Source organism: Aythya fuligula, chromosome 4 (assembly GCF_009819795.1).
Source record: "Aythya fuligula isolate bAytFul2 chromosome 4, bAytFul2.pri, whole genome shotgun sequence".
Taxonomy (NCBI): Eukaryota; Metazoa; Chordata; class Aves; order Anseriformes; family Anatidae; genus Aythya; species Aythya fuligula.
The window spans coordinates 43,417,526-43,435,143 of NC_045562.1; the positions used below are offsets into that span (position 1 = coordinate 43,417,526).

Genomic DNA, 17,618 nt, shown 5'->3' on the forward strand with positions numbered 1-17,618 from the left:
TTGAATACGTTTATGAAGTTGTATTCAACTTCATAAAGTTGTATTGTACACGTTGGCCATGTATTCATGTGGCCAATGAACAGATCTAGTTTCATTTAATGAAACTAGAGGTGTACTTTCCTACCTGTTTTGCAATACTATCACTGAAGTCCATTCAGTTGCGCTTTGACCTACTGTCAAAAAGAAAAAAAATATATTTTTAATTCTTATATTCTTTACAATAAGTAAACTCTCCCATCTATTGAATGTGCAACCGATGGTAGGTAATATCATGTACTATAGTAGCTGCAGGATCAGCTTCTTTATTTGCCTAATTCCTAAAAGAAATCTCTGAAGAAATAGAGTATTACACTGAAAGCACCTGAAAACGCATACCAAGGTGAACTTGGTAACTTTTCCTGTAAATTGAAAACGAGCAAACTAAAACAACAACAGAGCCCCACCTCAATGGAATCCCATACAATAAATAAATAAGGGCTCCCAAGTAGCTAGCACATTGTACGGGCCCCTGCCAGGGCTGTCCTGGCAGAGCCTCCAACCCTGGTTGCCTGGTTGCGCAGCCATGAAACCCATCAGCATGGGTCAGTGGGAGCAGCTCTCCTTCTTGGACTAGGAGGGTTCACTGCCTAGTGCTGTGGGACACATTATGGGATGAAGGGCATGACCATTTTGGGATTGCATAGGACTTATTATGGGTTGTTTTAGGGGAGGAACCGAAGGCAGGAAAACTGAGGTGTTTATGTGATCTGGGGAAGAACAAGCGTGCAAAAATGAAAGGGTAAGGAGGTAAAAAGGTCCACTCATATAACAGTACGCTGGCCAGGACATGGCTTTTGTCTTGCACTTAATCACCATGGTCTGTTCTAAAATTCCTCACAGACACTCCTGAGTGAGGGCTCTCCACTCTCTGTCTAAATTTGTCTGTGTTCCACATGCCCACACAGTTGTGTTTTCTGAGCAAGTGCAAGTGTGCAAGGGAGCATGTGATTGCCAGCAACAAACAAGCTGTGGAGTAGACCAAGTGGCCTAGGAACAAGGGGGTGAACGGGGCCCTAAGGGACAGCTCTGTGTAGAGCACCTCTGTATCTCTAGGGCCATGAGCATGGTGGGGGCAGCTGTGTGTGAGTGACTGCACAGCTCTGGAGGTGAGAGCAGAGTGGGGCCAGCTGTGGGGAGCAGGGAATTCCCAGCAGCCCTCTGACTGCACCTCTGACAGTCTGTACCAGCAGCGGGCACAGAGCTCTAGCCTCTGAGATGTGTGTGTCCAGATGCCAGAAAAGGGGGAAACCAGGATCTGGGGGTAACTACTGGGCTGACACTGTCTGCACACAGGTGCTGGAGGAAGCCACCTTGTACATATCCACCTTCTGCCCGCCAGAGCTCCATCTCCGGGGGAGAGACTGAGCTCCCACCCCGAGGCTGCTGGTGCTGTCTGTCTTCCGGTGAGTGCTCCTGTGTGCCCCTCTACCATCACCAGGGCTGGCTAGGGACATACGTGGTGTATTTGCCTGCCAGGAATACATCTTCAACTCCTGGACGTGCAGATGCAGCCTTGCCTCTCAGCATCTTGGATCCAGCGTGACTTGGTTTTCCTCTAACAGGTACCCTAGGTACCTGGAAACTTATAGAATCATCCCTAGCTTTGTAATTCAAAAAAAAACTTTTGTGAGAAAACAAGCCCATAGAACAAGTATATGCTGAAATTTACTAGCTCAACGTATTCTCCATATGCTGCTAATTAAACAATGAACAATCTAAATATTAAAACTAAATCCATGCAGTTATTACATAACATTTCAAGGATACAGCTATCATACACATCCTAACACATCTTATTCACAACACAACCTCTCTCATTGTGGAAAGGAACCTACAGTCAGAAAAACAGATTAAGAATAAAGCACTGAAGAGTTGTTTTTTTTTGTTTTATAATCCTTTTACAGTAACAAGCCAAAACATAACTACAGCACTGTGTTATTACTGATGTGTGAAAACTTTTATATAACAGCTTCCCAAACTTAGATGAAATACAAAAATCAACACAATGAAAACGTAGTATCTAGTATATATACACTAGTATTTCACAACAAACAAAACCCAACTATTAGAGTTAACAACAACTTCTTAAACATTACCAAAATATTACCATAATTGTATCATAACTTACAAGGAAGCAATTTTCCTCTCAACAGACAGTATTTTTTATATCATTATAGAGACAATTTTGCAAGGACGAATGAGTGTAGCGATGAAGTAATCTGCGGAAGGAGGTGTCCACCCAGTCTCACATCTCACAGCTGTTGGGGCAGCCCACACAAGTTGAAGGAACCTTGTTTCTGGTAACTTCTGTGCTACATCACACTACTCTCGTTTACAGCTTTGACACCTTTAGAACGCTTTAAACCCACTACTAAGAATAGTGATTGTCAGAAAACAGTTGATAACAGCCTGATAATTCAGTTTCACATTTGGAAGTACACAAATGACTTCTTAAACCATTCTACCACCACCAACAGGTAGTGAACTACAAGACGCTCAGTGAAAGATAAATACAAAAAAAAAAAAAAAAAAAATTCTACCAAAGGATGCCTACAGATAAAGTACAAATTGTCAGTGATTCTCACACATTGATACAGTTTTTTGTTAGTTTTTAAGAAATTCCACTTCTACTGATTATTTTTTTCCTCAAAGACAGACAGTTATGAAAAATGCAGGGGGGTGGGGGGGGGGGGGGAAGAGAAGAGACTGATGCACAGCAATCCTGAAACTAACAGGAAAAACATGTCAGTGACTCCCCCGGGGGGGGGGGGAAGTGATGAGGTGATGCTGGGAGGTGAGGCAAACCAAAATAGCCATGCAATGTTGTCAGATACTCCTACCTGTGAAAAAACTGTGTTACACTCAGCTTAATACGTGTATTTAAACTGATGATAGGAAGCTCTAGAATGATTTTATCCCTGTGAACATTAACCCGACAGTTAAACGTTTTACCTAACGAGAACTGCATTTCACTGAAAGAAATCACACAAACCAAACTTCACACGCAATCCGCCTTGCAGTTAGTCCTTGAACTGTTCTATATGCGGAGGACCTTCACAATCCAGGACCCATAACCATGTTCCTCCAAGTAGCTGTGCAGCAACTTTTTAGCTTCTTGATACGATTGGGGACTGAATCTAAAAAAAAAAAAAAAAAAGTATTGTCTTGAAATCCTTCAAGATCCATGGTCCCCAGAGATCTGCATTCTTTAACACTCATATAATACACGTGAGAACAAACCTCACAGAAAAAAATGTGAACAGATTTTACAATTCCACTACTTGCTGACAGTGAAGTACTGTTACAGAATCCAAGAACTTACTATTTGTATATTTTTGGGCATTTACTGGAATAGGAGAACTGTTCTGTTAAATACAATGTGATCTTTTTTTCCCTGGCATCTTTTCAGTTCCAGTAACATATTTACACTGAAAATAAATTAACATTCAATGACACTCAATGAAGAAGAATACAGAGGAGTTAGACTATGGACTTCCAAGCAGGGACAAGTGAGTAAAATTTATTTACAGCAACAAAAACTCATAGTAACTCCTTTAGGTCATTTCTCTGTCTTTTTATACCACAAGGGAAAGCTTAGGAATTAGTGATAATGAATGATTTCTACTTTCCTCTCCCTCTGCGAAGTAAGAATTCCTACACAAAAGCACTCTGTGGCAGAAAAATACTAATGCATGTATGAACTGAATATAAAACAGTTGGATTAAAAAGACAAAAAAGCTTCCAGCATGAAACTAATCTTACTGTAAGCAAAATGTCAAGCAGCCTTCAAATCCTGAGACAAAATATGAAAGATTTTCATAGAGGATGCGTCAAGATTAGTTTCACTTGACTTTACTTGAAAACAGCAACTTCAGAGAGCTTTAGGCAAAGATGACAGGCAATAAAAGAATCCAGATGTTCACGTGAACTCTTCAGCAATCCAGATCATCCCAGCCTACCAAAGCAGTTTTGAGAGAAGCCTTTCAGAGATTTAATATATTTTTTCTCCCTTACCAGCTTACCTTAGCTTCGTGGTATGTAGCAATTTGAAGTAAATCATTTCTTTCTGCTTCCTTGGCCAGCAATTTGAAACGACTGAGCATTGCCGCCTTGCAAAGACGACTTGCCATGTAAGTGCCACTTTTGAACGGTGAACTGCAGTCAGAATGACAAAAAGCACAGTAAAACTCAGTAAGAGGTGCCTATCAGGTATATTGCTCTGATCATGATTGTATTTTCTTGCCCCAGTGCTTTGTGAATTCAATCACATGATGCTGCTTCCACTTTGAATGAGCAAAGCTAATGCAGGTAAGAGAATGTAAAATAAACCAAGAACTGTTTACAAACTGGAATTCATAGGAACTCAGATGTTACTTTGTTCCATGCATTCTGAAAAGCAAAGTATTCACTACAACAACTAAATATATATTAATTCACGTTTCATATTTTGGTATGTCACTGGATTGTTAAAAGATCTCTAAAATTACATCTAACTATAGGATGGACACACTTAACATAGGAGAGAATCTCTCACTTCGGTAACAGCGTAGGCTCCATGCATAGCTTAAAAACTGAACGTTCGAGATGAGCCAAAACAGAACAGCAAGTCTATTATTTTCAACATAAGGGAGAATAAAATTCTGACCGTTCAGTGGTTTTTCCATTTAATCCATCCACAACCTCCACTGATGCATCTGACAGCGACCAATTCAAACTCAGAGACCAGTTTTTCATATCCATCTGAATTGGCTGTGCAGTGTTCACCAAATAAATATGAGATCTGTTGACCACATAAAGCATGGGAAGCTCTACTGTGAGTGCATCATCAATACGCTGTTTTACAGCGATTTCTAACCCTCTCGTATCCTTGCAGTTTCCACTTCCTGTTAAAACAAAACCAGTCACATGTAAGAAAATCAACAGATTTTCCAGTCAACATTATATCGATTTTTCTACAAAAAAACAGTTCAGAAAAATCAGTTCCAATATTTCTGTTCTGTTTTGAATGGTAAACTAGTTAAAATGACAAAAAGCATAGTAAAACTCAGTAACAAATGCCTAATATGTATATTGCTCTGATCTGAGCAAACTGAAAAATTTCACTTTTTTTCCCCCTCCCCAGAGCCATCATCATTGGATGCTTCCTTTTTTTTGGAATAAATAACTCTTCATTAACTTTTGACCTCACAGAAGACACCATTAAAACAGAACTTCCATGTTCTCCATTAGAAAATACACTAGCCAATGTGTTCATATTGCTCCATACTAAAACATCTTTTTTAAGGGAAGATCCCAGATTTCTTATGGTAGAAACTAACAAACCTCAGATTTCAATTACACACATTCAAAAGAAAAAAAAAAAAAGCTACCTGAAGAAACATTAAAATATACATATTTTGTTTATTTTGCCTGCCTAAACAAACATATTTTGGTCCACAGCATCTCAAGAACGGTCATAAAACATGTTACTCTTCTATTTCACGTGTATTATAGATTATTATGCTTACTTTGAACACCACTCAAGTGAGCACGAGGAGCTTTTCTATTGCTTCTTTTAAGCAAAAGTGCCCCGACTTCCTTAGAAGGGACATGGAGTTATTCACCAGTTACCGCAAAATCTTTTGAAGAACTTCAGAAACCTTCTTCAGTGTTAGAAAAGGAAAAGCTGATACAGCTCCAATGTCTGGGCAACTCAGATATGTGTACTAAGTCTCATAATGCAAACGCTCAGAGACAAAAACACCTTAAAAACTCAAGGATAATACACATTAATTTAATTTCGCCTTATAAATAAAAACAATTGAAATGAGCTCCGATAGCAGCAGCATCTTCCTGAATGCTACAGAAACCTGAGAATTCAGCATTACCCTGGTAATCCCCATTGCACAACAAAACAGCTATTTGCAATAACCAATACAAGGTAGTGAAATAAAAAAGTTAAAAAAAGACAACTACTTTCTAATATAGCTGCTAAGGTAACCCAGGGTGAGGCTTACCCAGAATTGGACATTCTGATATTTTCAGTTAAATACTGGAGCAGTTTTTCCACCATCGCTCACTTCTACAGTTAAGTGACTGTCACCTTAAAGTCACCACATTTGATCAAATAGTTAACACAGTATTTGTCACACTTATTTGGTATTCTCTCAATATTTAAAATTTCATTTGTTTTAGAACAAAACTGAATTTCTGGTATTACTGCATTGCCACTATACTAATAAAGGGAGGGCCATCTGTAAAACTAAAAAGAAACCAGAGGACAAAACAATTAGACTAATTGAGTTTCACATTAGGCCATTGCCAAGATAAGTAAAAACAAAACAAAACATATCCAGTAGCTTTTCAGAAAGAAAAAAAAAAAACAACAACAAACTACTCTGCAAATCTTTAAAGACCCACCACTGTTTAGTTCATTTTTTGTAACATATAATCACAGTAGAAGATGAAGACATACCAAAAAAAAATTGTCATTTGTTGAGCTTACCTACAAGAATACTGTTGATATAAACTGGTTCAATGAAGTGACTCAGCAATGCTCCCTGAATACCAACCACTTCCCATTTTGTTAATTTGTCAGTGGCTGACATGCTCCTTGCTCTAGCAGTTTTAGGTGGACAACAAACCGAAAGGTAAATCCTGCCTTCTACAGCAACATGGAGACTCAGTTCTTCACTAGCTTCATAAGCAGATATAGATTGGGGATTGAGATGTCTAAAGTAAGACATGAAAAGGAATTGCAGTGAGGAAGTAGTCAGAGATTATTATGAAGTGGTATCTAATGCTGTCTGCCCCAAAATACCCAATTGATTACTTGTGACTTTATTTATATATAGATAGATATCTTTAAAGTAACTTACTTTGTATATAAACCGATCTGCCATATTAGAGTAAGTTATTTCTGAGTTTGTCACAGTAGTGTACATGCACTGACCAGAAGAGACCAAAAGCGAGAGAAAAAACTAATGGCGGATCTGTGATCTGTTAACTATCATAGGGTAGCTGGCAAGCTGCACCCAGTCTTGTTAACTATTTCCTTCTAAGAGCAGGCTATGACAGAGAGAAAGTGACCTGAAACCTTCAGCACTTCTTGCAGGAAGGATTCCCCCAGTCAGCACAACCGACAACAAACTGACTGTGACTTCCAGCCCAGACGTCTACCTTCTGAGCATCAAAATAGGGTATGAAGGTACCTGGCTGCCTTGTTATTCCACTGCACCACTCACTAACGGGGAAACAAAGCAATATTCTTCATTTTAACTTGGTTAAGCCACCGAATGCTGCTGTTCAGTCTCAACACTATTACTAAAATTTCAGGAATACAACAAAGGTTAAAAGTATAGAGGTTAAGAACAGACTTGACGAGGCAAGTATACTCCTTTCCTGTTCTTTTTTCTACAAAGCAGAGCAGCTTTGTAAAGTCTTTTATAGTATGCAATCCACAACTTTTTGTAGTCGAGTCCTGGGGTACAAACGATGACATTAAACTACCACATTTGCTTCCTTAATGGTTAAATTAAGAGTATCTCTGGGTGAAGGATTAAGAGGCAAATAAATGATCTGTAATAAACAGCATCATCCTGAAATTACACCCAATGTAAAAGTTTTGTGTATCTTCATGTTAAGCTGCATCTCAGACACTTATCACTACCACCCTGTACACTAATGCTTCCAAAACTCAGAAAAATAATCAGCAGAGGCCCCCTGCTATTAAAAACACGTAATGATGCCTATTTTTCACACTCACATTTGTCAATGTAAACAAACTCATCTTCCATTACAACACATCTGAAAATAGCTGGGTACTTACAACTGTGATTTCAGCTGCGCAGATCCTTTTGGCAGCTGATTCATATAGAGGAAGATGTTTGTATTTTGTTTTAGGACAAGCAGCTTTGAGCCAGGTGCTGTGCAAAATATGGACTTCTCTGTGCGTGCTGGATTTTTATTATAGAACAGCATAAGATGTCTATAAAAATATCTAGAAGAAAGTGGTAACAGTAAGTGGGAGAAATGCAAAGTTGTTCATGAATATGTGGACAGTCATTTAATTTACTTTGTTCAGTATGATTTGATCATAATCTAGAAGGTACTAACTAAAAACATGCAAAGGCACTTATATTTACCTTAGGAAAAGGAAAACTAAGAACTGGCTGCAAAAGAAGTGGTAACTATCGGTACCCACACTCTCACCTAAGGAGAGAACGCCTTGCGGTAACGATGGCATGGCTGTCATGTAACACTCTTCCATGGGGCTGATAGTCCTGACTGTAATTGCATTCTCCTGTTCCCAGAGCTACAATTTCATACTGTCCACCTAAAAAGAACACATTTTTATGTAATCAAGCAATTGCCTTTTTCAAACTTCTCCTTTAAAACTAGTTAAACAGATCTAAGAATGAGTATTTTCAGTTTAATGAAGATGTTCATTTAATAACCTCAAGAACTCTAACATCGAGGACAGCACCATTATGCTTAAAAAACCACGGGGAGAACAAGTAGTATTTGGCTGGGCGGGGTTCATTAATGCAGGTAGGGCAAACCACGTGGAACAGGCTCCATGGATGGGCTGCTGAAGGATGCTGATGGTTTGCCTCACACTGCTGAAGGCAGCAGCACACTTAAGAACACTCAAAAACAAAGCCTGGGACAGATTGCTTGATGTTCTGGCAGCAGCCCAGACAGAGCACTGCTCATGTCAACATGTGTTACCACACATCAGTGCTTCACTATACAGAAGGTGACAATGATGACACGATACATGACAACAAGTAACAGTGATAGTCTAGCGTACAGCAGTACATTTCACATGGCCACACCTAAATTTAGACTCTCTTTCAAAAAAATCACTTAAACTCTTAGTGAAAAAGACTTCCCCCACATGTCATTAGCCCTGATCCCTCTTTTTATTCTTTTAGCCGTCTTTGAGGTCCACCTTGGCATCTCTACCTCATCCAATTTTCTCTCCTTGGACCAGCTTAAGAGCAACACACAAGTTCTCCTTACCCAGGATATTTGTGGTAGCGCCATCAGGAGAGAGCATGTCAGAGGAGAACAGCTGCCATTTATGTCTATTTGTCAGATCAGAAACACATTAAGAAAAGCTCTCTGGGAACAAAGACCAGGCCTGCACTCAGGATTACAGCAGACTTGCCTTTTTCAATGATGAAGGCAGCCAGTGAACTGCCACAGCTTTGGTACTCCGGGTATTCAGTAGTCAGGCTGCTGAACAGTCTTTCCAGCATTGCTGAAAATTTTTGATATATGAGACGTCTTCCTTCTAAATAGAAGAAGAAAAGCCAGCAAGAAACAAATTTGCAGGGGAAAAACAGACAGAAGCAAAACACTTCCCAAATTATCAATTGAAACCCATAATAAAAGCACTACTGTGAGCATACGTGGTGATTCTGGCAATTTTAAGGATGGGCACGAATAAATGAAGGACAAGGATACCTGAAGGATACCTTCATGGTTTTATTAGTCATGACAAACTGGGGATATGGATTAAGATTGATCATCTACTGGAAAGAGCATTTCAAAAAAAAAAAAAAAAAAAAAAAAAAAAAGGACAGAAATACTGCTTCTGTCACACATTCAAAACTGCAATTCAAGCAATTTACTTAAGTGGCATCTACCAGCCAGTTGCAGAAGCAGTGGTCAGTCTCCCACTTCTGTGACTTAACTTGCGCCATTCTTCAGAGAGATGTCTAAAGCAAGAGTAACTTTACACAGGTCACTAAAGGTTTTACGAACAGCATTAAAGAAAAACAAAAGCATTTGATGGGTAATCTGAATCAGTGTAGAAAAACAAGACTATTCCTTACCAGAACAGATCCGCGAAACATAAGCAGAGTTTGCTGGAGCTTTAGGCTCAACAGGAATACAGGGAGGACCTAAGAATTGAATAGAATTTCAAACTGGGGTTGACATTACAGATTTCCAAACATGGATGGCACACTATTTCCAGCAAGCTAAACTTTCCGGTTCCCTACAAATCGTTTTTCTGATTCTGAAGTCCCTACAAGCGTAGAACTGTCTAGGTAGCAACCCTTAAAAGAAGTTAAACATCATGTAGCTCAACTCTTTTGGAAATAGTAACTCAGTGTTTTGAATTTTTTTTGTTAAGAGTTCTCAACCACTTAGGATCAACTTCACGTTGCTGTAAACTCATGAGCAGCAAAACAAGTGCAACAGCAACAAATAGATTGCTTCAGTAATTCTCCTCCCTGTGCTACAAACTCTGATGCAACTCCTAGTATATAAAAGACGAAGGGAAAACACAGTTTCAGAACCGCATGACAGGTAACTCCACTCAAAGGATCCAAGAAAACCGACGGAAGGCACGATACAGAAACACTCCATGAAGCTCCACTGAAACTCTGCACAGAAAGTCTTTAAGCAAGGCTTTTCAAATTCTGTTTAGGTGCTGCTCGAGTATTTACCTGACTTGTCAGAAGTCACTGCCCCTGAATACTCCAACTCCAGGATCTCATCAAGAGCCAGTTTAGCTGCATTGAATTTAGCTTCCTTCTTGTTCTTCCCCAATCCAATCTTGTAGCAAACACCACTCAACACAGCACAAAAGGCAAAATAAAGACTTATGACGTTGCCTTTAAAGGAAAAAAGGGCACACAGAGTTAGTAATTCTATATAATGTACCTTTATCAATAGCTAGCACTGTGTGCTTCCAGCCCCAAAAGCCAGCCATACCCTGGGCTGCATCAAAAGCTGAGAGGCCAGCAGGGTGAGGGAGGTGACTGCCCCCTCTGCTCTGCTCTCCTGAGACCCCACCTTGAGTCCTGCGCCCAGCTCTGGGGCCCCCAGCACGAGAAGGACAGGGAGCTGCTGGAGAGAGTCCAGGGGAGGGCCACAAGGATGGTCAAGGGACTGGAGCACGTCTCCTATGAAAACAGGCTGAGAGAGCTGGCTGTGTTCAGCCTGGAGAAGAGAAGGCTCTGGGCAGACCTTACAGCGGCCTGCCAGTACCTGAAGGGGGCCTGAAGGAAAGCTGGGGAGGGACTCTGTCACAGAGCGTGGGGACAGAAGAAGGGGGAGTGGCTTTGTACTGGAAGAAGGTAGGTTTAGATTTGATGTAAGGAGGAAATTCATCACTCAGAGGGTGGCAAGGCGCTGGCACAGGCTGCCCAGAGAAGCTGTGGGTGCCCCATCCCTGGAGGTGTTCAAGGCCAGGCTGGATGGAGCTTTGAGCAACCTGGTCTGGTGGGAGGTATCGCTGCCTATGGCAGGGGTTTTGGAATTCGATTGTCTTTAAGGTCCCTGCCAACCCAAAGCGTTCTACGATTCTATATCCTATGAGAAGCTTTCATGACAGAGAGCAAGAGGGACTTGTTTTAAAAGAGCTCTTTCCTCTAACCAGATCAATAGTGACAGCACCCTTTGCTATAGAATTTCTGAAGAGAACAACAAAACCAAAAAAGAGATCAGATAAAACCCCCAGAAATAAACTGAAGTTAAGTGAGTTTCACCTTCAGTAATATGAACGTAACAAGGAAAGAGTCCTATGGCTGTGTAACAAAGAGGCACTTCTACTACATGGTATGGACTGGGTGAACACTAAAAGGGAATCAAAGAGATCACATTAAAAAATAAATAAAAACAACATTCCACCTCAGGAATTGGCCAACTCGCCAATATTGTATATATTTCACAGAGGGGAAATGCAGTCATCTAAAATGGCTACAAAGACCTCCAATTAACCACAATTAACATGCAATTCTTTGTAGCAAATTGTGAAAGAAAAGATGATCCACAGAGAGACAAACTGGAATACAAAACCATATTTTGTCTGGTTGAGTTCATCATCCTTTAGATGAACAGTGGACTTCCAAAAAAAGGAAAAATATGGCTGGTCTCGACGAGGTAGATTGAATTATATAGAGCCCAAGCTGGAATGAAAAAGGGGGAAGACAACCAGGCAAAAGGACACCTTCTCTTACGAAGAACACAGGAATGCCCGGGTTTGCTAATCCTGCCCTCTCAGACAAAATAAAAGGAAAAAAAAAATACCAAGACAGCATACAACTGCTGCACCCCAGAGAAAGAACTGCTTACAGTAAGTAGAAGGCAAGAACGACACACAAAGCTGGGAATGAACTGGGCACGAGGGAAGTCAGTCTGCAAGTCAGAAGCAGCTTCCACTGCAATCAGCACAGTACTACCTGAGCAACAAGCAGCCATGGGGATGTGAAAGCCAACCTCTTCTGAGATGAAAAATGATTACAGTTCTGAGAAGAAAATGCTTGTGGATCTGACTGCTGGCCAGGACTTCCCTTCCTGGTTCCTGCACAAACAGAGGCAGGACTGACACCTGTATTGCTCCAAGCACGTGGCAACACAGGGCGTATGTTACAGCTAACGTGCGCCCAGAGAAGACATAAATGGCTGCACGAGGGCTGAACAGTGATTTCACATAATTTAGTGAGAAAGCCAGAAGACATGCTAAGGTCTTCTGTAACAGTAACTGCCTAGGAAGACTAACTGCTTGACTACACAAGATAAAACAAAAACGATGTCGAGAAGTAGCATCCAGAACTTCATACAATGAATCCAATCAAATTCTGTGGTAATTAATTATAAAACATGACTGTGTAGACAGTAGAAGGGTAAACAAAAAGCAACATAGGTGGCAGTAGTTCGTCTAACACTTAAAAAATAATCTGTATTAGCGCCATCAACACGAGCCAGAGAAACTGAAATCATCTCTAGGATAAGGAAACACAATTGTAATTAAGCAAAGAAGTACTTACCTGGCGCACTAGTTTCTTTCAATTCAAGTTTTACTCTGTGCATATTTGCAAACTGATACAAAGCAGACACCGGGTTTATTTTGCCCTGCTTGTATGTTTCAATAAACTCTGCTAGCACTTCCTTTGAGGGAAGTTCTGATTGCGGAGGTATACGGGGTGGTTTTGACAGTAAAGGCTCTGGAATAAAAACAAAGAATAAATTTAAATAAAGAACCGAACAGCCTCCCCAACAGTTTACATCCGTTTAAAATAAATGGGTTTTAGACACTTCTTCAAAGACAAAGCAAAAATATTTGCTCTAGCAAACAGTATTGCTTTCTATTAAATCCTTTTAAATCCATTAAAATATAAGCAACCCTGGCATGGCTTGCACCTCCTCTTCCGAAAGCACCAACGTGTTTACTGTGAGTACCAAGTCCGCTAACCTCTGCGCATGGACAGATACTACACGTAAATCCAAAGTATACTTCAGCCCCAACTGCAAACCAGAGATCAAGTGAAAGTTGCTGATGGCACACTCAAAGCAATCAAGCACGTGGTTTTTCACACAACACAAGCAGTGGAACTCCCTGTCATGACACCATCAAGGTTCAGGAAGCACATCCATTCAAAAAGCAAGAATTGAAGAGAAGCCACCCCCCTGCAAACTGCTGCCTAAGGCAGGGACAGCACCTCCCGCTGAGGTGGACACGGGCTGAGAGCAGCATGGGCACTGTGACCCTGCGGGGCCCCACCATCAGCCACACCTGTGAGCAGGAGAGTAAGGTGGGGAGGATCCTCCATCTGCCCCTACAGACCCCACGTGTGCTGCAGTGGTGCAAGTAGAGCAAGTCCTCCAGCCCCAAAAGGCTTTTCCACACTCTGGCAGCCTCGAGGCAAACTCACAACTCCTGAGTTTCATTCAAAAGACAAGCTCTTTCCAAGGTGCACAGGGAATCTGGAAAGTTGTCTTTGACCTCCCCTCTACCATAACCAGCAACATCTCCTGCACCATCTAGTGCTGCAAGGACTGCTGCGGTCTTTGAAATTAAGCAACAACGACGTCAAACCTCTTTCCCTTTATCAGCTCCAGGATGGATGGGATTTTCAGTTTCAGGGTTGCCATATACTCAACCACAGATCTGGGTCTTCCAGCAAATACAAGAAGTAATAATAATAATAATAAAATGGTATCTCAAAGCCCCAGACCCATAAATTGGTGCCTTTTCCCTATTGCAACTATTTGAAGAGATAAAACTCCAAATGCATCCAGTGACATCCAAGACTACAGTTAAACTTTTCTTAACAATCTGTTAACATTTTTCCAGCAGTATCTATCACATTAATTGAGCAATCTCTGCAGCATTTTTATTGAGAAACCTGGAATTTGAAATTACGAAATGCTACAGACTATGGAGTCAGTCTAGCCTAAAACAGTTTTCTTATGCTAACAAACTTGCATTGCAAAACAAAACTGGAAAAGGAGGAACAAGTTCAAGGAGGCGCTAAGAAAGTCATTTGAGAAAATGCAAAGATAAGAACAAGTTGCAGAGTTCCAAAAAGGACAAAGTCATAAAAGTTACTCCCAGTAGCATTAAGAGGTCATTACAACAGCCATTCCTAATGAATAAACTCAAAACTATACCTCGATTTTGTGCCATCTTCTGAGCAAAACCTCGTCCACCGTACCTCTCAGAAGGTGAGGATTTTGGCCTTACAGCCAAGTACTTTCCTAAAGGCTGCTTTGTAGAAGGCTGAGCTGGCAAAGTTGTCTTCTGCGTGGGGTCACATTCAGGTGCTGGGGCACTCTGGAAACAGTCACTGTTACTAGCCATTTCATCAACCTACATTCGATAATAGCATTATCGGATGTTAAAAGCATTCAACAAACTCGTCTTAGCTAAACCATTCCTCAGAAGAAACTTCCACAGCAGACACCCTCCATTTCCCTACAGACCGAAGCAGAACCAAAACGCGTCCTCCTTCCAAGTCCTACCTTTTGCCAGCCAACGTGACCAAGCCCAAAGCCACCTCCCCACACACCTCCGACACCGATTTGCGGGGTTTTATCCCTCCACCACCCCAAGAAGCAGCCCCGAGCGGAGCTCTCCCCAGGGCCCGCTCAGCACCACCACCAGCGCCTCACACGCAGCCGCCCAACCCCGCCATTTTCTGGCGGCCGAGGCGCGAGGGAGGGGCCGGGGCCTCGTCCCGCCGCAAAATGGCGGCCGCGGCGCGAAGCCTCCCAGCCACGCTGCGGCGGGGCGCGGCCCCCGCGCTGTGTCTCGCCGGCTTCCCGTGCCACGGCCGGGGCAGGGGCAGGGCGGCGCCTGAAACCGGAGCCTGAAACCGCCGGAGCGGGGCCCGGTGCTTCCCCGGGCCGCGGGGCCGCCGCCCTCTCCCTGCGGCTGGGCGCCGCCGCCGCCTCTCGCTCTTTCCTCCCTGCGGGCGCCGGGAGCCCGCGCCGCCTCGTCCCAGCGCCCTGAGGGGAAGGGCGGGCTCCCGGCCATGAGGTGCGGGGGACGGGCAGCCCCCGCTGGAAGGATACAGGATGCCAAGTTACACTTAAAACACTTTTTTAATCAAAGAGGTTGAACAAAAAAAAATCTGTACAATAGTTAAATTTTAATACAAGTGTAATAAACTTAACGATTTTTTTTTTTTAGCACTTAGGCAATCACAGTTTCATAAGTTATGTATATATATAATTTACACGAGTCTACATTGACGAATCAATTACCAGTCACATCAACATAGGGTTTTGTGTTATGGCAAATAAAGTTTCTGAAAATTCACAGTTAATCTGCAAATATTTTGAAGATGCAGGAATCATATTGCACACAATAAAACAGTGGAGACTGAGGAGCAGATTTACAGTGTTCCAGCTATTCCTTCACAGAATATACATTGGTCTTAATCATGCAATACTTCAAATACAGAATGGTATCATGTACCACAGTAAACAGTTACTCACAATGTAAGTTTTAAATAGAGTAGCAAAAAGCTGTTAGGTTTCTCTTTAAACCATATTTAAATTCTTACAATAAAACACTTCGATAAAATCAAACGGAATTACGGTTGTCACATTATAGTTTTAGTATTCTTCTTTGTCTTTTCCTTTCTTTTCCTTTTCATCCTGTAGTGCAGTACCAAGTTTCTTTATAAGAACTGACAAAACTTTGTCCAAAGGATCCATGACACCACGCTGCAGCCACTTGGGAATAGTAGTCCTTGCATGGTGAAAGCCCAGCTTTTGAAGGATGTAGTCAACGCCAACAGGATCAATTTTTCTCCCAGTCCAGGATATTAATCTAACAAAGCAACAACAACAATAATAGGCAACTGGATCTCGAATTTACATAGCAACTACCATTTGTCTATATAAACACCCATTGTTACTTCTGCCCAACAGGCTTCAAGCTTGGTATATACAGATAGTTGAAGATAACCAACTCTCAAAGTAACAGGATGCTCAGGGAGATAAGAATTCATTTGGCCTGGGTTGATGTGTGTTTTGATATGCAGTGAATGAACACTTACATGCACTAGTAGTGTCAGCAGAGGTTAAAAAGCAAACAAACCCTGACAAAAAAAAAGTCATTTCTAGGGATTAAATGTGTATATTGAGAGCAGTGGGTTGCTGGTATATATCTGGTATATGTGCTGTTCTCTTGTGTTATGCTTAAACTGCCATATAGCAACTTTTATAGATATATATTTTTATTATTATTTTAAGGTGACTGCTGAAGTAATAACTAGAACTACCTAAATTCCTGCTCTGGAAGAAAAAAAATCTTCCCTCTTGGCATGGTAGTGAGGAATTTGTTGCCAAGTGTCAGCAAAGTATATATGTGAGGAAAAAAATGAAAGAGTTGTCAATACCTGAAATTTTCAAATTCATATTTATCATTAACATGCAACTCAATTTTTATATTATGCAAGAGTATAAAGGAAGTTCTTCTGTAGAACTGCTTGTAAGAAAAGAAAGACAGCCCTTCAAAATAAAAACGGTAAAATACATGGAATGGGCTAAAGTTGTGCCAGGGGAGGTTTAGGCTGGATATTAGGAAGAACTTCTTTACTGAGAGGGTTGTGAGGCATTGGAATGGGCTGCCCAGGGAAGTGGTTTTGTCACCATCCCTGGAGGTTTTTAAAAGATGTTTAGATTTAGAGCTTAGTGATATGGTTTAGTGGAGGACTTGTTACTGTTAGGTCAGAGGTTGGACTCCGTGATCTTGGCGGTCTCTTCCAACCTAGACGATTCTGTGAAAACTGCAAGGTGAGAAGTTACATGCTAGAAACTGAATGAAATGAAGGACAACGTGAAAAATAGTCGTCTGTGGTTCTTGATGAGTTTAGTTTTATTGTCCTGATTTTGAAGAGCCTTAAAGATTCTTTTAACCTAAGTTTACCTTCCAGAAGTGCAATCTAGGAGTTAATTAATGTGATAATTGCATTATCCAGCTTTTGTCATGTCCTGACCATCTTTCATACCAGCACTAATAGCCAAAGATGAATCTCTAACAGCATCCATGTGATCAATCCTCTTAGTAGCTGAACAGAATCAACTTGGAAACGCTTGTGTTTTGAAGGACAGTACCCACAGATAAAATGCGTAAAGAGATTGTGGATAAACATGGTTGTTACCTGAGCGTGGGTTCCAAATGCCAAGTATTGCACATAAATTCTCTCCAGTCGACTGTAGTGTAAGTAATGCTTTCCTCTGCTTCTTTCTCAGTGGAGCTGTCCTCAAGTACACCAACAGAGTTTTTCTGCCCTGGACGAGAAGCCAAAATGCGAGGAGGAAAAATAGCTACAAAATGGAGATGGGAAAAA

The 17,618-nt window shown here is 41.3% G+C and overlaps 2 protein-coding genes across 2 annotated transcripts in view; both read right to left on the minus strand.

The window, feature by feature from the left end:
* Nucleotides 1-2,595: 2,595 nt before the first annotated feature.
* ADAD1 (adenosine deaminase domain containing 1) lies at nt 2,596-14,878 on the minus strand. Its single transcript, XM_032186754.1, has 12 exons — nt 14,779-14,878; nt 14,428-14,626; nt 12,804-12,980; nt 10,479-10,646; nt 9,861-9,929; nt 9,191-9,316; nt 8,230-8,353; nt 7,847-8,017; nt 6,524-6,750; nt 4,685-4,922; nt 4,062-4,194; nt 2,596-3,176 (listed from the first exon to the last, which is right to left on the minus strand). The coding sequence occupies exons 2-12, from the start codon at nt 14,615-14,617 to the stop codon at nt 3,147-3,149; spliced, it is 1,653 nt and encodes a 550-aa protein (XP_032042645.1). The 5' UTR covers nt 14,618-14,626; nt 14,779-14,878; the 3' UTR covers nt 2,596-3,146.
* Nucleotides 14,879-15,347: 469 nt separating this feature from the next.
* The window catches only part of KIAA1109 (KIAA1109 ortholog), a 113,479-nt gene continuing 111,208 nt past the window's right edge, over nt 15,348-17,618 (minus strand). Inside the window, 2 exon segments of the mRNA XM_032186753.1 lie at nt 15,348-16,093; nt 17,430-17,595. Coding sequence (XP_032042644.1) covers nt 15,877-16,093; nt 17,430-17,595 — 383 coding nt within the window. The 3' untranslated portion in view covers nt 15,348-15,876.